Raw genomic sequence first — 22,799 nt, 5'->3', positions numbered from 1 at the left:
GAAACCAGACTTGGTAGGATATTTTAAATTAGCTATTTTATTGAGCTGATTTAATATTTATAGAAAGCCAACTTTCAATAGAAACCAACCTCTCACTGCTGGTTCAGGGTCATTTAATGAATAACCCATCACCATAAAATAAGTGGGGAGAGGTTGGCCGGGAGCCAGGCTGCAAACAATTCCATATGAGTCACTTGGTTATCACTTCTCTCCTCCCCCCCTCCCCCCCCATCCATCTCCCTCCTTACAACACAGAGTTTTTGACCGATTGAAGTTACTTGGGGCAAGGATTCCAGACAGGGAAAAGCAAATACATAAGTCAGAGGTCAGGGGAGAAGAATAAACCAGAGCTGGGGCAGAAATGCCAAAGCTGATAATGGAAAGATAATGGATGTAGGGGTGGGTTTCAGCAGCATCGAAACAGGGGGAGCCAGACACCCTGTGCGTTCTCAGGCATCTGCTCAAGGCCCAGGGGTACAACTCATTTTAAAAGAAGGTCTATGGAGCATGGGTTTCTAAATATTTGGGCCACCCATCATGGAGTTTTGGGAAATGGTACTGCTGAGTAAAGCAATTAATAAATTGTTTTTCTTTCATTTCTTTCACTGGCAGGACCTTCTGTTTATGTCTCCTTAGTAGCAACTGGAAGGAGTAAATTTGCTGACAAGCATCTGTGTGCAGTGGGCCACTTGGTGGAGTTTTTATCATGCAAAAATGATCCCAGATGATTTAGTTGAAAAATTGCCAGGAATCTCTGGAACCTCATTAAACCTCTGTTGAATACACAGAAGTTTCCTTTTAGGGTAGAGTCAGGGTGAATAACTTATAAAAATAAGCTGAATTGATTACTTTTGTAAATATTTGAATTTTGTAATAAGCATCCATTCCTAGCTTGCTCTCAGCTAACTAGGAAGCTGGAAACCGGTGATGCGATGGGCCAAAAATAGACTTTTGAGGTTAGATTTTTTTTTTTATTAAACACATAGCTTCACTATTTACTAGAGATTTATTAGTGATCATGGCTTACTCCTTCCATGTCTGGGTTATCCCATTTGTAAAATGTATACATAACCATCCTACAGGTTGTGCCAAAGAATAAGGTAACTAGACCCTGGCTTTCAGAGAGCTTCAGAGTTTATATATAGTTTTTCTTTTCTCTTCTCTCTTTTATTTCAACCTCCCTCCAATCCTGCCCCAGGAATTTTTTAAATTGAAACAGCCATTGCTAAACATAAATAATACAGGAGACCTGCAGGTAGAAAGGCGTTCCAAACAGCAACAATAAAACCACTAAAAGTTAAGACCATGCTGATGTGCATTTGAACAGTTCAGGGAGTCTCAGGGAGGCCAGGTGCAAAGCAGAGTGACCCCAAGGGAGAGTGACAGAAGAAAAGATCAAGGAGATACAAAGGGGGGACAGTGTGATTGTGTAGGGTCTTGAAGGTCATTAAGAGGACTTGAGCTTTTACTCTAAGTGGGTTGGGAAGCCATTTGATTGTTCTAAGCTGAGGAGTGATGTGTTTGACTTATTTTAGTTTTAAAAGGCTGCTGTGCTGAAATACATCATGGGATGTGTATTAAAATCATCGTATTATACACCTTAAACTGACATATGTTACATGTCAATATCTCAATAAAGCTGGAAAAAGAAGGAAAGAAAATACATTATGGGGTAAGGGTGTGGAGTGAGCAGAAGCGGCACATGGGCAAAAGTGGGGACACCGGTTAGGATCCCACTAGAAAATCCAGGCAGGAGATCGTGGCAGGTCAGAACAGGTCAGTAGCAGTGTAGGTGGTGAGAGGTAATCAGATCGTGAATATATTTTGAAGGTAGCAATTTAGGCTTCGCTGATGGATTCAATGTGGTGAAGGCTAATATATATGGTTTTGAGGGAGAGGGGTGACTAAAATATTCTAATGGTCATTATGGTAACAGTCGTACAACTCTGTGAACTCATTAAAATCATTGAATTGTATACTTTAAAATGATGAGTTTTATGGCATGTGAATTATAACTCAATAAAGCTGTTACTAGAGAAAACCAAAAAACAGGATGGTGGTCAGAGAGTGGGGTGCTTGAAATTGGGAGCATGGAAGCTTTGCACATCGGTAATGTCAAGAGCTAAGGTCTGACCATGGAAGCGAGTACCTGCGATGGCTTGGAGGAGGGAATCAAGGAAGACAGAGGCCCGAAAACGAGGATCATCCGCAAGGTTATGGGCATTAAGTATGCTGGCAGGAGTAATGCTGGTGAGAGGTCTGACTTGAGCTGGGGGTAAAAGTCTTCAGGGAATGACTGAGGAGTGACCCAAGAGTTCGCAGATGACTACAGCAAGGAAGGGTCATAGCAGGTGGGAGTCTGTTAGCAGAGCTGGGTGGGTTAGAGAGGTTGTTCTGGAATGTGGGTGTTTGTGAAGGACTTTAAATGTCCTTAAGAATGAGGGGCCTACTGTATTTTCTCTTTATTCGTTTATTCACTCACATACACATATTCGTTCTTTCTCTGGCACCATTACCTACTCACTGGGCCATCTCTGCGGATGCAGCCAAGTGTGGTAGAGCTGCATTTTGGGATGGCTGCAGTGTCCCAGCTGCCTACTGGGGATCTCCTTTCAACGCGTTTCCCCACTAGTAGAGCACTAAACCGGCCCACGTGTAACCTTTCCATGGTCACGCTCATCCTTCTGGCCATCTCTGGTGTTTAGGTTGCACTAACACAGTGAGTGGTTTTATTTTTGTGAAGGGATGCTTTATAGTTGGGTGGGAGGATGTGTGATGTGCTTTGTCTTGGGACACATCTGGATTTGGATTTTGGTTCTGCTCTTTATAATTTTGTGACTTCAAGCAACGTAATCTTCTGAGTCTATTTTGTTGTAGACAAAATACCTACCTCATTAGTGTTGGTGAGAATTAAATGACGTTATGAGTGTCCAGACTTTAAGAGTAGTAGGCACACCAAACATGCTCTTTTCTCTCTCCCGCTATTTTTTCTCCCTTTGCTTTTATGCTGAGACTGCTTCTACTGTTTTATTTCTAGCTTTCAGCAGTCCCACGTCTGGCTTCTAATCAGAAGCCTTCCTCCTAGGATGGTTAAAATTATCAAGCGGACTTCCAGATTGTCATAGAATCACTCTATAGAGTATTATATTATGCTTCTCAACATGTTTCATAAAATTTCTCTAATCTTAATCTATGAAATAACCTGTAAGGTATATAAAAGAGGTATTAGTATCTCTAATTTATGGAAGAGAATATAAGGCACTGAGTGTGACTAACATTTACTGAGTAGTTACTAAATGGCATTTTTCTAAACGCTTCGCAGGCATTAACTTAATCCTCACAATAATCCTATGTAGGGGGTTATTATCCTTATCTCACAGAAAGGGAAACAGCCACAGAGAGGTCAAATAACTTATTGAAGGTCACATATCTTCTAAGCTTGGGGCCAGGATTTGAATCCAGACAGTTTCATTCCCAAGCTTAACCACCATAAGGCTCTGATAGAACGAAAATAAACAAATCATTGTTCAGAACCCTAGAGTGTAGAAATCCTTTTGCACGTTACTGCTCAGGTAAATTTTTGGCCTCCAGAATGTCATGCATTGAAATGTTGGAGTTCACAGTGAACTAATAGAACACAATTATTATCTTGTCCAGGAGGGGAGCCTGTGTGAGTTTTCTTACCCAGTTTCTTTCTAGCTCAGCCTCCGCTGAGATTCTTTTGCACAGACACCAAAGGGAGTCCCTAGACATTAGCAATGAGAATAGCCACCCTTGTCATATTATAGTTCTGCTTGTTGGGAGCCAAAGCTTTTCCAGCATCACAAACCTAAAACTTTGGAAAACTTTAGGAAACAAATACAATTGACCCTTGAACAGTGTGGTCATTAGGGATGCTGACCCCCACACAGTGGAAAATCCACATATAAGTTTTAACTCCACCAAAACATAAATTGTCCTTCAGCGCTCGTGAGCAATTGGTTCAGGACCCCCATGCATACCAAAATCCACAGATTTGCAAGTCCTCTATATAAAACTAGAGGCCCAGTGCACGTGATTTGTGCACTCAGTCGGCGGGGTGGGGGGCGGTCCGTCAGCCCGGCCTGCACCCTTTAGCAGTGCAGGCCTAAGCTGCATTCAGACATCCTTAGCTCTGCCATGGAGGCAGGAGAGGCTCCCGCCACCACCACTGCACATGTCAGCCATCAGCCTGGCTTCTGGCTGAGGGGTGCTCCCCCTGTGGGAGAGCACTGATCACCAGGGGGCAGCTCCTGCGTTGAGCGTCTGCCCCCTGGTGGTCAGTGCACGTCATAGCAACTGGTCGTTCCGCCATTCGGTCAATGTGCGTGTTACCCTTTTATTATATTGGATGATGGTATAGATCAGTGGTCAGCAAACTCATTAGTCAACAGAGCCAAATATCAACAGTACAACGACTGAAATTTCTTTTGAGAGCCAAATTTTTTAAACTTAAACTTCTTCTAACGCCACTTCTTCAAAATAGACTCGCCCAGGCTGTGGTATTTTGTGGAAGAGCCACACTCAAGGGGCCAAAGAGCCGCATGTGGCTTGCGAGCCGCAGTTTGCCGACCACGGGTGTAGATTAATGCATTCTGTTGGTCCTTTGCATTCCTGTACTCCCAACTGCACATCAAAAACAGCACAGGTGCCTGGGCCGGTGTGGCTCAGTGGTTGAGCATCAACCCATGCACCAGGAAGTCACTGGTTGGATTCCAGGTCAGGGCACATGCCCGAGTTGCGAGCTTGATCCACAGTAGGTGATCAGGAGGCAGCTGATCCATGTTTCTCTCTCCCTCTCCTTTTCTCTTTCTGAAATAAATAAAAACATATTTTTAAGAAAACAGCACAGGTATTTATTTTCTAACTAAGCGTGTTTCCTTTTTGCTTTTGCCACCAAGAAGCTGAGATCAAAACTGCTCTCTACTCCACTCTTACAATCTGCAAACAATTGTCCTAGAAAAAAAATCAGCCTAATGAAATCCACTTTAAAACAAGGACCAAAACATGATTTTAGATTACACATCATTGAGAAACAAAACAAACGACTATGAAAATAAGTTTATTCAACCTTAATTTTATAAAGAATGTAAGTGGCAGTTGCAATCATGTGCTAATCCTCAGGATGAAGAATTAATTACATTGACTTTTTAATCTTAACTTTCTCACATAATTTTAAGATAGCTTAATGTTTTATCCTTTATATGCAAGTCAGCTACACATTTGATTTGCATTTTATTTTATATCCTGCCTCTTTTGAAAGATAGGTTAGTTAACTGTGCAGTTGATTTGCATGGTATTTGCTTTTTGTATTGGTTATTTGCAACCCCACATCCGGGAGACTGACAAAGACTTTGATGCAATAACAGGAGACAGGGCTGGTACCAACCTGCAAGGGCTGTTTGAGTGAGGCCTTATGTAAAGCTGGGCTTCTCACTCATGAATAGTTTTGAATTATGAGGATTATGCCTCCCTGTGAAACCTTGTAACTGAGGAGACCTGGATAATAAAAATCCCCGCGTATGGAATACATTTCTTGCTGTGAATCTTATCCTTGGCTTTTATTTTATTACTTTTCCCTTTTTGTTCAGATTCCCTCAACTATTTATTCTTTGTATTTACAAGGAGCTGCCTTAAATCTTTTGTAAAATATATATATGAATACGGGCTACTCAACTTTTTAATCACCCCAAACTTGTTCTTCTGTTTTGTTTTTAAAGATTTTTTTAAATTGATTTTTTAGAGAGGGAGAGAGAGAGAGAAACATCAATGTGAGAGTGAAATATCAAATGGCTGCATCCTGCACATGCTGCACCAGGGAGCTTGCCATCCTGGCATGTGCCCTGACTGGGAATGGAACCAGCAACGCTCACCCTACTGAGCCACACCAGCCAGGGCCCAAACTTGTTTTGTTTTGTTTTAATTAATCATCTTGGGGGAACCAGGGTCTGTGAACTTTCCTTCCAGCAGTGAGGAAGGTCGAGTGGCTGCTGTGGCCTCAGTGAAGCTTAATGTTTACCCTACATTTGAGATCAGGTCCTCCCTCCCCATTAGCAGTAAATCTGTGGGCATGTCTCTGTTTTCTGGGGCTGCAGCTCATCTGGATGGTCCATAGGGTCGCTGGGTAACTTCCTGCCCTGAGACCACTCTCTGAAATAAAAACTTCCCTCCAAAGGAGAGACTGTCTCCCATTTCACGTATAAATCAAGTTAACTCCTGTTTTGAACTCATCTCTTCCTAGCAAATAATTTCCCTTTGACCTCTGCAGTAGCTAACACGTGTATTCTTGTGATGTAAAGTCAGAAAAGTATTGAACTTATTCAAGGAAACTGCAAAACCCCACAATTCATGAAACACACCTCTATGGAGCCCATGCTATGCGTAAGGAAGCTTCTGTGCACTCGTTCATATGATCCTCACTCCAACTCTGTGTGGTTAGCCTTCTTGTTCCCCGAGTTAGGCTAAAGAAATGGGTGTTCACAGGGGAGGCATAGTTTGCCCAGGATCCCCCAGCACTGGCATGAGAGTCACACCGTGCTGGTCTGACTCCTGAGCTCCCCGTTTTCACACACCCCACTGCTTCCACTTCTGTTCTTGTGCCTGCCATCCACATGATGAATCTTGGAAATAAATTGTCTCCTATTTAGAAAATAATAAAAGAAATAGGTTATATCATTTTTTAACAGTAACTGTTGTCTATGTATTCCAATTTAAAATGAAACTAAGGAGTTTTCCCTGCTGGTTATTTTAAGTGTGAGAACACACGTTTCCATCCCTAGCACTGTCTCATCATACTGCACAGGAACAGTGGTGCCCATGTTTCATAGAGGAGAGAGTCATCTGGGGCCCTGCAGAGGAAAGGGGTCAGAATCGGGATGAGAGCCCAGGACTCCTGACTCCCAAGCCAGTGTTCTTTCATCTACTGCAACACAATCATTTCTGACCCCAAAAAGACATTTTCAACAGCATAACCCCAGTGAGGTGAGAAGCAGGTGGGGACAGGGGGCACATTACATGTGTACCTCATAGCGCTCTGAGCTACCCATGGCAATGTTTCTGTTTCGTTTGAAGTCCAGCAGTTAGTCCTGGGTTCCCAAAATGCTTATTAACTTCACAGGATCTGAGAGCCAGATCTAGTTCCTGGGAGGGACTTGTATTTATTCTACTCGATTGTGTTGTCTCCACTTTACATACAGTTTAAGACAAGAATGCCCAGGCTGTGAGAAATGAAAACCCCCCAGTGAATAAATAGCAACACTTAAAAGCTTTGTTTGAGAGATTCTTAATATATTCCTTTACCTACTTATCTTTTTATCTTTCTGTATTTTGCTTATTGCTTTAATACAGTTTTTGCACTTTGGGAGAACACATTTCTCCTCAGGTCACCAACTGCACAAAACAGCACACAAATTGCACATTCATTGCATTGACTGTGAGGTATTGAATTACTCCTCCTTCCCCATACTCCGCCCTGTCATCAGCCAGGGGTGAAAGGAGCCAGGAAAGGAGGGGAGGGTCACTCATGAGTTTAGACGTTAGAGTGCAGGTGAGATTCAGTTGTGGGGGACCTCTGCAGGGTGAGTCACATTTTAATCAAAGCTCCGGATAGAATTGCACAGAAATGGAAGTCGTTGCGTGTTCAGTTTTATGTTGCAAGGCCAACCCCTGACTTGATGGCAGTGTGCGCCAACTCTTTTTCTCGTGTGTAAGCTGTGAGTTCTGTTGAACTGGGGCACGTAAAATACCTTCAGAATTCATAGTATCTCTGAAAGAGAAGAGTCAGAACACAAAAAGTATTGGGTGTCAGGTTTCTGGGGCGCTCAAAGGATTAGGCAGACGAGTGAGGAAGTGATCATTTGGTGACAGAGTTCCGTGGGAGTCTCTAAGGCAGCAAGCTGGAGAGCGTGGGCTCTGAAGTCAGTCTTGAATTCCAGGCTGGGCTCTGTTGTTTCACTGATTTTGCAACCTTGAGCAAGTCATGGGCCTCCTGTGAGCTTGGTGTTCATGCTTGTGTAAAAAGATGATAACATCTTTGAGACTTTTAAGATAATGCAAAAAAGTTATGGGAGCACAGAGGGCACTCAACAACTGGTAGCAAGCATGAGGAGGAGGTTAGGGAGAAAGAAAATGAAATCCCGAGGGAACAGCACGTATGAAGACTGAGACGGGAGTGCGTCTGGAACACCCACATACAGGGAGGACTTTGGTTTCTACTCTGAGTGTGATGAGTAGGGTCATGCAGAGGGGTGTGACCTGATCTCCTTGAAGTTGGAACAGGTCACTAGGTTGCTGCCAATGATATGCTTGTGATCATGGCAATGCTGCAGCTGATGACATAAGATGGGAACAGGGCTGGGGAGGCAGCAGGTAAAGGCATTTGCATTTGGAGGGCACAAACCCTGGAGAAGCAGAACATAGGACCAGCCCCCAAATGGCAGCTTCACTCTTCCTCCTCTGGATTGGATTATAAGGATTAAGAGAGAGGACCAGGATCCAGGCCTGGCCTCCTGCCCCTCCAACACCACATCCAGCTGCTGACATGAACACACACACACACACACACACACACACACACACACACACACACACATCTTTGTGCCTCTACTTACTTTGAATGTATCTCTATCATAGCATATATCGCCCAGAACTGTTTTTATTTCTTTTAAATCAACTTCTCCAGATTTGTTGCAGGCACTGTTTGAGGTGCTAAATTTACAGCAATATAAAAGACTGTAAATGATTCAAATATCAACCCCTCAAAGCAAAATCAATTTAATCTTATAGGTGTGGATACATTCAGGATTTGAGAAGGGAAAAGCAGGCTAATTTTCCAGGTGTATATTCATCTAGTTTATTGGCTTAGGGATTTCCCACCCCGTTGTACCTGGTGTATTATCTGAAGTCATTTAAACTGTTGACAATCACATTCTTGGAATAAGTAAATTCTACACAGGTGAAATTGGACAAACAATGCCAGTGACCTCTTTAGCTGCTGAAGTATTGGTCCAAAGGTTTAAAATAATAAGCTCCATTTTTCACTGAGTCTGTTGACAGACAGTATCAGCAGGGCTTGGAGTTAGAAGTATAATCCTCTTTGATGAATAGTTCCAGAAAATGATTGTTAAACCTTTTGTAAATATCTTTAAAGTCATAATAATGATTTCAGATAGATTGTGTGAATCATTGACATCAACTAAAAATTTATGCACTTAGTTAGTCTTGGTACATTTAAGTTGATTTTGTTACCAGTGCATCAGCAAAAGCACCTCGACATCTCAATTTATCATTGGCGATAATAAATAGAGACAACAAGAAGGATTAAGGTAATTCCCAGCCTTGCTTTAGCCAGTAGCTTCAACTTTCTTGGCAAGCAAGTTTAGTACCTGAGTGGTCAACAAAGAATTATCCACTGACACTGATGCTATTAACTAGAGAGGCAGTGACAGGGCCAGCAAGAGAGGGGGAGGGGGAGGGGGGGACGCGGTATCCTAAGTGTCCACACACTGGCACAGCAGCCTTTAACCTGGTGAATTAGGATTTTAGACCCAAAAATAAGGTAAGAAGAACTCAACTTCTAAGGAATGAAAGAGTTGCTTTGAGTGGACTTTGGGATTTGAAGATGGAAAGGGCTGAGGGTCATCAGCACCCTGGGATAGTGGCTTCTGGATGGAAACCAAGACCATTCATTCCTTCAGCTAATGTTCCTGAGCGTGCACTATGGGCAGGCAGGGTGGAGGGTGTGGGAACAGGAGGCCAGGCCCTGCTTGCTTGAAGCTTACCCTGCAAGTGGGTTCTGGTTTCTATGGAGTCCAGGCAGTGCCCAGGGCAGCTAACTCGTGGTTTGTTCCTCTCTCTGAGCAGATTGAAGAAGGGGGCAAAGCGGATTTGGTGAGCTCCAAACTGCGGGCTGGGGACGAGGTGGTGCACATCAATGAGGTCGTGCTGAGCAGCTCCAGGAGGGAGGCCATCTCCCTGGTGAAAGGATCCTACAAGACCCTCCGGCTGGTGGTCCGCAGGTAGGTGGGCTAGTGCTCAGTGTGCTTCCTACACAGTCCCCAGCCTGCCCCATGGAGGGTAGCTGGCTCTTTAAACCTCACCTTGGGCATCATTATGCCTCTGCCCCATTTTTCCTCTTTTCCTTGCCCATTTTGTGGCATGTGAGAAGGAAGTTGGGTGAAGACGTTAAAACAGTGGCCTCTCCAGCAGGTATCGGCTTGGCAGAGTTCTTCCTCACTGTACTTCCAAATTCCTGGGCTTGATGAAAAGTGACCCTGATCCCAGGTGTGGTGAGAACTAGATGAAGCATTGTCTCATTGTGGGACCAGAGAAAGCAGTTGGCTTGGAGCATTAGGTGACATTCCACTCCATCACCTCCACCACAGTGGTCACCAAAACAAGCAAATTCCTTCTTTTGTTTGCTTTGTTTTTCTGGTTGTGATAGTGGTGGTTCTTTTGTTGGAAAAGGTTTGGGTTGTGATTGGTTTTAATGCCTGAAAGTAAGAAGTTTCCTACTCCCAGAAAACCAATTTCCTCTTGGTGGAGAGAATTAAAGAAAGGGGAAAAGCGTTAATTTTTTTTAAATCACTATTACTCACCAAGTACTTCTCGAGGTGTTTGACATATGTTAGCTCATTTAACCTGCAGCAGAACCCAGTGAGACAGCTATCACTGCCCCTGTTTTATAGGTAAGAGGAAACTAGGTTACTGAAGGTACCAGAGCGGATTGATAGGTGGAAGACTCAGAAAAGAGTCTAGATGTCCTGGTTCCACTTTACCTGCATTACCTTGACCTGCTAAGCCCTAGGCTTACACATTTTACTTTTTTAAAAATATATTTTTTTATTGATTTCAGAGAGGAAGAGAGGGGGGGGGGGAGAGAGAGAGAGAGAAAGAGAGAGAGAGAGAGAGAAAGAGAGAGAGAGACATCAATGATGAGAGAGAATAATTGATCGGCTGCCTTCTGAACGCCCCCTACTGGGGATCGAGCCCACAACCCAGGCAAGTGCCCTGAACTCCTGGTTCATAGGTCAATGTTCAACCACTGAGCCGCACCGACCAGGCACGTTTTACTTTTTTAAAAAGTATTTCTTCATTAATCAGGTTTGGCTGCCTCACTTACCAACTAAATATTATAACATCTGAGAATGTTCAAGTTGCCTGGAACTTTAGGAGTCATTAAATCAAGCCGTACCATGTTTCAGTGTGAAAAGTTAGCTGGTCTCATCACGCCACAGATCGTCTCTTATAGGATCCTTCACTCCTGCATCCCTTCATTCCTCAGACTTGACTGAGTGAGCCCTCACAGAGGAGAGCGGCAGCTCCTCCCAGCCACAAAAACACAGCCGTGGGTGCGGTCTTACCATGCCCCCAGGTTCAAGTGACTGTCAGGGTGCTGGGCTGTCTGTTTTCTCTTCAGAGTCATCTAACTGGTTGTTTCTCTGGTGGCCAGTGATACAGAGCAGCTCAGAGGATGGGTGCCAGAGTCGGATCAGTCCGGGGTCAGATTCCAGGGCTGTCCTCCTCATCGCGCAGATTACTGAACCTCATTGGAGGTTCAGTTTTCTCATCTTTAACATGGTAACAACAGATGCTACTGATGTCGTTTACTACATTATTATTGGCCAACTCCAGGCCCATTCCTTGTGGCTCAAGATTTGAGTAAAGCAAGCATTCATCCCATACACGATGACTGAGTTCAAACAGATGGGCAGGAAGGCTCAGAACAGTGGGCCCATTCCATGAGTCCAGAGAGTGTTGAAGGTTTTGAACTCGATTTGGCATTGGAACCCAAAGCCCAACCTTAGAACACTGACATTTATCTGTTGAGGATTGGCAGGGGAATCCACACTCCTGATGTGTTTTGACGGGAGCTGGTGATAGATTAACCTCGGAGGAGGGCCACCCTGTTTCCTGCTGTGAAAAGGAGTCACGCTGGCTCTGGCTATGCCTTCCTGTGGGTGGTGACATGAGATTTGTGTTACTTCTTTCCACAGAACAGGAGACAGTCCTGGCCTCGTCATGTACAAGCTGTGTGACCTTGAGCCCCCCTTGCCTCAATTTCTTAATTTATAAAATGGAAATAATTTCTGCCTCAACAGGGCATTATGAGATTTAATGAATAAAGTATAAGTATATCGTAGCTGTTCAATATTTAATCATTATTAGTTATTCAAGAACCCCTATCCCTTCCTTCGGTGAATTTACCACCATTAAGCGGCTGGTGCCAGCCTAACAGACACAGAACTGGACATGACAGTGCCCAGGAGCTCATGGAATTTAGGAATGTTCACTCACATTGATCGAACTCACAGGAAATTGAAGGATATACACCAGAATGTCAATGCATTGACTCATTTTGAAAAAGACAACTCTTAAGTGGAACAAGTATCAGTATACTTTATCTGCACAGGAAAGCTCGCTAGGAAGTCGGACCATAAATGCATGGTGATCTCAGCCTCAGCGCCCATGTGCTGGCATCTGCTCTGCCAGCCAGATGGCCTATCTCCCCATTAGGGATGTGTCTGCCAGGCTCCCCAGCTGCTCACTCTGGCGAGTCAGGGCCCCTCTGGACTGCAGGGATCATGCTGCTAAGGGCTCCTCTCTCCAATCTCATTTCTTCTCTGCTTGTCCACTCCAAATCCCCTTTCTGACTGACACATTCTTTCTTTAGATATGCTAATATGATCGATAAGGTTACTGACGAGTCCTTGCACTCTCTGCTTCTGGGGTGGGAAACATTTTGTCTCTAAGATGCCTTTTGAATATGTCTTATCTCATCCATTATGTATTGATTTTTATAGTTGAATGCTCCGAGTTCAGGAAAGGAGGCTGGCTTCACTTCTCACACTTACTCAGAGATGCGGATTATGGACGTGCCTTGCTAGACATGGATGGACATTCCTCCCGACCTTTCAGAGAACTGGGGGAAACCCTCTGCCCTGGGTTAATCCGGTGTTGTATTTAGTAGAGCTGTCCCTTTCCTGAGAAGTCTTACCTTTCTACCTTGGCTCATGTCATGTCCTGAGATTTTCATTGGCTTCTAGTTACTCATGACAGGGTGACTTGTGATGTGTCACTGATTAGTGTTCCTTCTTGTCCGAGTTGATCTCTCTACTTTAAAGGAAAGATTGAGGTGGCTTCTTGGAAACATAATTGGGGGTTCGGTTTCCTAGAGAAATCTTTTTTTGTGATGAAAATGACCCATCAGCAGCTCCATCTATACCTGCTTCTTTTTCTTTTAACATTAGTTGGTGGCCAGCTTCCACAGCCGTCATAAAAATGCCAGGAATGCAGGGCAGAGCAGTGGTGTTTGTATAAGTTTTGAGGGTGTTTTACCCAGTGACCAAAAACAATCAAAAGCAGAAACACCTTCTTAAAAGGCTACAATGACCAGAGAAATGCAAAGTCTCAAGTGAGTTGTGGGTCAAAGACCTTAGAAGACCTGCTGACCCATAAAGAAGGCAGAGCTCGGTGCTCTGCGTGGGAGGAGGGAGTATGGGCTGGTGTAGATGTTGCAAGAACAATGTGTCTGCCGCTCTGGGTACACAAAGAGGGAAGGTCTGTAGCTAGTGGTGGATAAATGGCGAAGAAATGAGATAATAAGAAGTGGGCCGAAGAAAAACCTTCCTAAAGGAAAACAAACATCTCCCAGCTGAAGGAAAATCGAAGAAGGAAAACCTTCACGGAATGCAAGGACAGCACAAAGGCTGGAAATTCGGAAAGCAGACATGCACACAAATAAGAGCCAATAAGCCAAACCCTCCCTGAAATCAACAGAGGCTTCCCTTGGCAGATTTGTGCCAAATACATGTCTTAGAAACAGGGAACATTTAAAATGCAAACTAACAAAGCACAGGGTCTCCCGGTTTGATTTAACATCCCTGAAGGTGATACAAATTGCTTATAGTACAGGTAGCACTCACTGCTGTTCACTGATAAGTCAAATTTTAAATTTAAAAATTAGGAGGCTACAATTTCCCTTCAGAACAGGCTGTTGGGGTTAATTGCTGGGTATTCATTGAAACTCAGGTTTTTAACCAGAGCTGGGACTCCGATTTCTGTCTTGAATTGAATAACCAGAGTGGCATTGTAACCAATGGATCTATAATCCCAATATTGATACCCTTGCAACCCCCCCCCCCCCTTTTTCTTGGCAAAGCCAACCTTTCAACCTTCTGTATCAAGGTGCTATTTTTGCCAAATACTATCCTACTCCTGAGTTGTGGTGTTTTTTTATCAATGGTATGTTGTTTGTGTGGCAAAGAAAAGTTTGGGGGTATATTTCATGGTAGTTGTTTTGCGCTTGTTTTGGAAGGCTCACGGAAACCATGTGAATGTCAAGTTCATTCTCTCTAGGAGAGAGGGTCCAGGAGATGGCAATGCAGGATTTAAACTCTGATGGCATTAGGCAACAGCTCTGTGACCCCGAGTGAGTCTTTTAATATCTCTAATTCTTACCTCATGGGAGCGTGAGGATTAAATGAGAAATATGTGCATACAGTATATAGCATGGTGATTTAGGCATGAACTGCCCTGGAAATAAAATGCATATTCGTTAAGCAGATTACCTCCTTTGAGAGGTCTGGTCTCTAGAACATATCATACGATGGAGGGTCCCTGTCAATGGGATGACTATGGCGGGGAAATGGTTTTTCTGAGTGTAGGAAGCTGCGTGCCTGATTCAGAACTGGGAGCAGAAGGAGGGAGAAAGAGAGTCCTTTTTTCAAAATGGAATCTTACTCCTACACCTTCCACCTTCCCACCATCCCTGCAAATTTGATATCGCTTTTCTTCTTCCCATTCATTTATACTATGAGTTTATGTGTTGAAAGAGGACTTTTTTTATTTTTTATTTTTACTGAATATGAGTGTGTGTGTGAGGAGTGGGAATAGATGGCGTTTTACTGGGGAAAAAGAGATTGGAGAGAAAGAAGTGGGGCTGAATTAGTACAAAACAATAATCATCTACCTAAAATATGTATGCCCCCCGGCTGTGTGCCTGGCCCTGTGTAGTGAGGCCAGAGTGAGAATCTAGGTCTTGTCACTTTCAACCCACGGTTCCGCCCGGAGGTAAAAAATGAGAGAACTGTATCCAAAGATGTGCACTAGTGACATCTATACCTGCTTCTTTTTGGTATTCATGTTGGTATTACCGAGGCCACATGGTAATACCAACATGAGATTCATGGTCTCTGAGGACATAGGTCTTGGGGCCTCTTGGCACCTCAAGCAGTGAACTTTCCACTCCCCTGCCTTCTCCTCTAGGAATGTGTGTGATGCTTAACAAACTAATAGACACAAGGCAAAAACAAAACAAAATTAAAAAAAAAACCTATACATTCACTCTAATTCATCTAGGAAAACATGTTCAACAAAGAGGTGATTCCCGCTGACCGTGAACTTCCCGCTGGAGTTCAGAGGCACCGCTTTGTGCACCAGGCTGTCTCAAGTTCTCCATCAACCTCTGGAAATAAAACTATCTGTTGCTTTACAGCTGCTTCCTCCCTCCTAACAAAAATGGTGATGAAATTAAGTTTACCGCAAGCCTTGGGCCCACACCACCCCAAAAAGACCACCCCACATTTCTGAGGGTTAGCAGAACAGTTCCTTTTCTAAATGGGCAAGATGACGTTATTGGAATGGAATGGGATGGGTGGCTCACACACTTGTGTCAGATTTCGGTGACTTCTGCGTCTAGATTGAGTTGTGAGGCTGTAACTCACGCAGGATTTGCAAGTCCGTGATCTTGAAAAAAGTATCTGGTAATGAATGGAATGCTTTTTAAGGTCCTCTTAAAGAATACAAAATTAACTCAACTACTAGTTAAAAATAAGAAAAGGATTGTGGAAATCACTCCCTTTTCCAACTCATGGCTATAGTTTATAATAGAAAAGAATTTCTTGGGATATTAATCACTATCCCATCCCCACATCCTTCCCGCTGTTTTGCCACCTTGCCTCCCCTGGACCCAGCTGTCTAACTCTTTTCCCTTAAAAAGCACCTATAGTCTCAAAGCAACTGATTAACCACATGATGTCTCCTCTTAATGAGTTTAAAGCATTTTAAAGAATTCATTAAGAGCTTTAAAAAGTAAACTGAACAGAACTCCCTAGTTTTACAGCAACAAAGTTTGAAGTGGGTTGAATTTTTCTGGAACATAAAAAGCATCTGTTTTTCCTGATAAATTGACAACCTTAAGCCAGGTCGTGCCAGCTCCCAGCTGCCAGGTCTCAGATGTGCATGTGGAAGAGAAATCCATATCATTTGGAGTCCCACCTCAGCTCTCTTGTGTTCTGACCATGATGTCATAGGCACAAGTCAATCTCTCGAAGACTAAGTTTCTTCTTAAAATTAAGAACAGTAATAATATCTTCCCTGCTGAGTTGCTATAAAGATGAAAGAAGGTAATGTATATGAAAATGGTTCATTGTAATGAAAGATAAAATCGTTATTCCAAATTTACCTGATTGCATTCTCCTAAGATTGTTCTAGTTAAGGCACTGATCTGACTGGTTTGTGGAAATGAGAACATACTGGTTGTAAAGTTTCTGATTATAACTTTTTTGCTAAGAGGAAATGTAGTTTTAAAAGACAGACAGTACCACCCTGGCTGGTGTGGCTCATTTGGTTGAGTGTTGTCCCGTGCACCAAAAAGGTCACCAGTTTGATTCCCAGTCAGGGCACATGCTCCCGTTGTGGGTTTGATCCCCAGTCGGGGTGCTCAGAGGCAACTGATCGATGTTTCTTTCTCTCACTTTCTCCCTCTCCCTTTCTCTCTCTTTAAGATCAATAATAAACATAAAAGACAGTACCAACTAGGCCCAAGTTCAGAATGGAGATTTTTTAAAAAGATCAAGTTCTTTGGTCATCTTAAGTAGAAAGTTCTCATTCTGAAACAAATCAGAGCTCATTGGTGTGAGGCTGATAGAAAAGGACCCTCGGGCGGCAGAAAGGGGCTCTCTAGGCAGCTATCTTTCATTTTCTAGGCCACCTTTGTTCCACTAAATTAAAGGATTACGTGCTTTAGGCAGCTCAATATGTGGCCTTTGGGAGAAGTATGATGTCAAAAGTTAACGCTCAAGTGGGCAGGCAGTAGGAATTGGGGACAAATGGGAAAGGAGCAATCACAACTTACAAATAGGTGATTGAAAGACTGTTCTTTTCTTTAGAAATATATATATATTTTTTTTTTATTGACTTCAGAGAGGAAGGGAGCAGGAGAGAGAGATAGAAACATCAATGATGAGAGAGAATCACTGATCAGCTGCCTCCCCGACACTGGGGACCAAGCCGGCAACCCAGGCATGTGCCCTTGACCGGAATCGAACCTGGGACCCTTCTGTTCACAGGCCAATGCTCTATCCACTGAGCCAAACCAGCTAGGGCTAAAACTGTTATTGAAGCCCCAGGCACTCACCTCTGTATAACACACATGGCCTCCTCCACCTCACCTGGACACAGAAACCAAGTGAGAAAGATTCTTTCCTAATGTAATTCCAAGGATTGCCTGTGTCAAGATATTAAGAAGGACCCTGTGCTGTCCTCTGTGGCCTAGTCCTCTATGGATGGGCAGGCAGGGCGTGGGTCACACTGGCGCCTTCTGAGGAGAGCTGGGAGCTCTAGTGGCTGCCAATGGCAGCAGTACAACACTGTGATTCTGCTGGGAGCTTTCCGTGTCTCCTATGGCACCGCCCACCTCCATGTGCCTCCCAGCACTTGGGATGACCGTCTCATCCCCCCTGGTTCCCACCATTACTTCATGTGTCCTTTTGTTCTTCTGCTCTTTGCATTTCTTAATCTGAGCAAAGGACCAGCAAATACCTGGGACGTGAATACAGATCCCAAATTGCAGTACAGTTTGCATTGCATCTTAGGACCCAGGATCAGACTTCCCCAGAGGGGAAATTGGTATAAATGAGAACTGTGGTAACTTAGCCTTTAAACATTTTTTTTTTCCACTTGAGCAAGTGGTTGAGAGGAGGGGAAGGAGGCAGCTGCGGTGGCCTTCGACCCCCAGAAACTTTTCCAAGGGGCCTGGCATCATGGGAATTTGCTCAGTATGCTTTGAGGAGGTATTTCAATCCTGCTGGGACCATACCAGAGCAGTTTTTGGCTTCCCTGGAGTCCTAGGTTTGAATGTCACTGTCTAGAAGTATAGTATTTGATTTCCTAACCAGTTGTTCCTTCCCATGGAAAATTCATGTAACACATTATTGGGTTTCCTGAGAGGTATGCAATAAGACTCCCTTACTGTAATGAGAAAAGGGACATTTTTTTTAATTTTTTTTTTTTTTTTTTTTTTCTGTAGCATATAATGATAACTGCTATTTTCACTCACTGGGTTACATATGCTCACTGGCTGTGCACTGAACACTAGCCACATATAAAGGAATGCTGTATTGTTTCCCAGCGAAGGGGATTAATGATAAGAGACCTGGTTTCATTCCTGGGATAACATGGCTTTACTGCAGAAGAAGGTATTCCAAGCAGGACTCACCACTCCATGCCCAACCGTGAAAGAATGGCACTCAGGGATCTGTCAGAGCCTCGGGAGTTGAAGTCTGAGCTCTGAGATCACACAAGCGTTATGGTGGAATCCTCCCCCTGCCCCCCGCCTGACCCCCAATTCTAAATGTGGGGCATCAGCTAAAACTAACAAGTTTGGATGATTCTGGTTTAGAATATGAACCAAACATCTGTAATCCTGCATCCCTGAATCAAAATGGCTTAAAGCTGCCCCTTCTCCAGCTCGGCTACAAGTTGGAATTACAGAGGGGGTTAATAAAAACAAACTAACAGATGTCCCCGGAATTCTAATTCCGTTCCAGTCCCCCAAATTCTAATTCAGTTGGTATACAGTGTATCCTGACATTGGGCAGTTTCAAAAGCTGCGCAGGTGATTCTAATGTGCAGTAAAATTGGAGAACCACTGGTTTAAGCTGCAAGTTGAAGTGATGAAGAGAAACAGTGAGTAGGCAGAGAGACTAAGACAGGGGTCCTCAAACTTTTTAAACAGGGGGCCAGTTCACTGTCCCCCAGACCGTTGGAGGGCCGGACTACAGTTTAAAAAAAAAACTATGAACAAATTCCTATGCACACTGCACATATCTTATTTTGAAGTAAAAAAAGCAAAACGGCAAAAACACCTGCATGTGGCCCGCGGGCCGTAGTTTGAGGACGCCTGGATTAAGAGGTGGAAGAAAGGCACACAGAGTGGAAGGCGATTTAAGGAACGGAGCAGGAGAAACAAGAAAGCCAACAGAGAGGGAAGGAGTACAACAAAGCCTTCTTAAAGCGGGAGACCGAGTGCCAAAGCAAAGACCCCCGCCGCTGAGTTTCAGGCTGTCCGGGCCGCAGAGAGGGCTGCCCTGGCATTGCTGTGAGCTGTGTTTCTCCTTACTGCTGTATGGAGGTGTCGTTTTTTAAAGCTCATTAAGTGTTGTTACTACTGGGAAATGGGCGGGGAAGGGGTTGTTGGTGGGCAGCGCGGAGGCCTGTGACCTGAGCCGTTACCAGGGAGTTCATTTTTACCAGCAGGTTTTGGGGCTGCCAGCCGTTTGAGGGGCTAAAACCATATCCATCATGCTGCAGTTACCGTGTTCACCTTACATGTCATTTCCGGAGGGTGCCCCCATGAAACATACCATGAAAGAAAGATGGCCCAATGCCACTGAACGTGTTCAATCTGACGGGACACAACATGAAGACAATGTCAAGAGGTACTAGTGTGGAATAAGCATGTGAGCATCTATTTAGCTTATGAAATATTCATGGACTTCGTCATTCCCCAATTTAAAAATCTTCTTCAAACATGTTTTTATTGACTTAGAGAAAGAGGAAGGGAAAGGGAGAGAGAAATGGCAACATTGGTGAGAGAGAAACATCTATCGGCTGCCTCCTGCATGCCCCTTACTGAGGATCAAGCCCAAAACCTGGGCATGTGCCCTGACCGGGAAGTGAACTGGCGACCTCTTGGTTGAGTGAACACTCAACCACTGAGCCACACTGGCCGGGCATCAGTCCTTAATTTTAAAAAGCACACTTTGGAGAGCCTTAGCACAAGTGGAGTGAGGGGTAGAGAAATGATACCCAGAATCCTTCATGGGAAATCGGTGCTTTGAAGGTCCTGTTCTGGATAATTCCAATGTTTTACTTTCCTTTTGGATTATATGTTTTTATGTGTTAATTATGACTGCCCCAAGATCACAGGTATCCTAATAAGGTGCTGGGGAAGAGGCGTAAAGTATAGAGTGGGGAGCATTGAGAACCTTCCACAGGTATCTAGTCTTCAAAAGACAGAGAAACCCCTGGGTCCTTCTCACTTCAGTTTACCCCCATGGTGTTTTTCCCTTTGACTATTGCTAATTAAAGTGTTGACCTCAGCCCCAACCAGTTTGGCTCAGTGGATAGAGCATTGGCCTGTGGACTGAAGGGTCCCAGGTTCGATTCCACTGAAGGGTCCCAGGTCCAATTCGGGTCAAGGGCATGTACCTTGGTTGCGGGCACATCCCCAGTAGGAGGTGTGCAGGAGGCAGCTGATCGATGTTTCTCTCTCATCGATGTTTCTAACTCTGTATCCCTCTCCCTTCCTCTCTGTTAAAAAAAAAAAAAATCAATAAAATATATTAAAAATAAATAAAGTGTCAACCTCAAATATGCATTCATTACCACCTGCCTTTTTGTGGAGCTTTTGTTTCTGGTACCCTAGCATGGGGCAGTTTGCAAGAGCCTAGTTAGTCCTTGGGAAAATTACACCTATAAGGCCAGCTCTTTGTGGCTTTGCCTCTGCCACTCAAATGTTTGTTCAACTGCCTCTCTGGTCTGAGGCTCATGTCCCTGTCTCTCCACCAGTTGCTGGATTGCTTTGTACAGTTTATCAGCTTGTTTTAAAAAATGCAATTTTTCCACTCCCCCCTTATTCTGCTGTCAGACTCCCGGCTGATGCTGTCTTTGCTTAGTGGGTGGGAGGCGTAAAGTTATCCTCAGGATGGTTGCTTGGCGAGTGTGTTTACTGTTTGTGCAGAAAGGGTGCTGGGTTGTTCTTCGTGAAGATTGTGATTCTTTCTACGGAGCATTTGGAAAGGATTCTTTGGAATGTTTCTTTCTTTACATTGTTACCTACTGATTGCAAATAAGCAGGACCCACAAGCCCTAGCCACAGCATTGTCACAGGAGTGAGATATTTTCATACTCTTTTGTCCTTCACCCTTACTTATAACTTGAGCAAACGCTGAAAGAGGATCACTGTTTTTTCGCTCGTGGTTGCACGTTTCTCAAGTTGTTTTTTAATTACGTTTTTTATTAATTACACCCTTTTGGCGTGCTCCCTCACTTCCTGTGGGCATTTGCTCAAATGTCAACCTTCCCTGTACACTCCATTAAAAATTGCAGCCCCTTCCTGTCATATTCCCAGCACGCCTTGATTTTTATTTTTCACCTGTGAGACATATACTTACAAAGTTATTCACTGTCTTCTGCTCATCCTATATAATAAAGAGGTAATATGAAAATTGACCCTCATGCCCTCACAAGGTGGCTGCCTACGACCAGGCTGGCAGGGGGGTTAGTGAGGGATGACCAAACCACTGAACAGCAGGCTGTGTGGGGCGACCAGGCCGGCAGGCAGGTGAGTGATTAGGAGTCAGCGGTCTAGGATTGTGAGAGGGATGTCTAACTGCCAGTTTAGGCCCAATCAGGCCTAAACCGGCAGTCGGACATCCCCTGAGGGGTCCCAGATTGGAGAGGGTATAGGCTGGGCTGAGGCGACCCCCCAGCCCTGTACATGAATTTCATGCATTGGGCCTCTAGTTAGAATATAAACTCCTAGATTTTTGTTCAGAGTGGTGTCCCCAGTGCCTGGAATGGAATGAGCACCTAATATGTGCTCAACGAATGCTTATGAAATGAAAACAAAAATATACCCTCTAGCAGTGGTGTGGCCTGGTGGTTAGCAGCACCGGCTCTGAGCCAGGTTGCCTGGCTTTGAATCCCAGCTTTATCATTTACTTACTGCAGTACCTTAACCTCTGTAATAGTTCATCATCTGGAAAGGGGGTATAATAGCAACATCTCCCTCACCGGTGCAGTAAGTTGCTGTAGAAATCTTGGCTGTTATGAATTACGTCATTAGACAGAGTTAGTCCCCTTTCCTGCATTAAGATTTCATTGGAGCAGGCAGGCAGGGCTCATCCTCCCTGCCCTCCCTGTTCCCTTTGGTCAGGGGTCTCTTCACTAAGCTGACCACACTTTTCACCTGTATCCTTCAGCTGAGAAAAATCGTGCAAGCCTCCCTGGAATAAGGGCCTTTGCAGTCACCTTGTCAGATGGCGGTGTCCAATAGCGTCTCGCCCCTCCAGCACAGTGCTGTGCAGTGGTTAGGAGCGCCGGCTTCGAAACCCACAGAACTTAGTTTGCAGCCCTGACCCTCATCACTGTGAGGTCTTCACCTCTCATTTTCTTTTCTTTTCTTTTTTTTTTTTTCCCTTCTTCTATTTTTGCCCCTGGGAAGTGAGGACAGTCATCTCTACTTTGTGTGAAGGTTGTAACAATAAAGACAATGGGTGCAAGGAAAATAACCTCAAGCCTGGGTTTGGTGCCATTTCATCCAATCAGAGGATAATTGTTGAGCAGCTGCTGGGACCAGTGCTCGGCAGATCCTTAGTGGAGGCATTTCCATCCTTTACTAAGAGAAGGGGGCTCTTCCCTGCTTCTCGCCCAGTTTTCCTGCAGCAAAGCCTGAGAGATGGGAGTGAGAGAGCAAGAGTCTAGGTGGATGGGGGCTT

At 44.3% G+C, this 22,799-nt stretch overlaps 1 protein-coding gene across 1 annotated transcript in view; it reads left to right on the top strand.

Moving 5' to 3' along the window:
* Nucleotides 1-22,799, top strand: part of SHROOM3 (shroom family member 3) — a 292,517-nt gene that overhangs the window by 85,219 nt on the left and 184,499 nt on the right. The window contains exon 5 of the mRNA XM_054728118.1: nucleotides 9,880-10,034. Coding sequence (XP_054584093.1) covers nucleotides 9,880-10,034 — 155 coding nt within the window. The remainder of the gene's footprint in view (nucleotides 1-9,879; nucleotides 10,035-22,799) is intronic.

Source organism: Eptesicus fuscus, chromosome 2, assembly GCF_027574615.1.
Source record: "Eptesicus fuscus isolate TK198812 chromosome 2, DD_ASM_mEF_20220401, whole genome shotgun sequence".
Lineage (NCBI taxonomy): Eukaryota > Metazoa > Chordata > Mammalia > Chiroptera > Vespertilionidae > Eptesicus > Eptesicus fuscus.
This window is presented reverse-complemented; position numbering and strand designations above follow the sequence as displayed.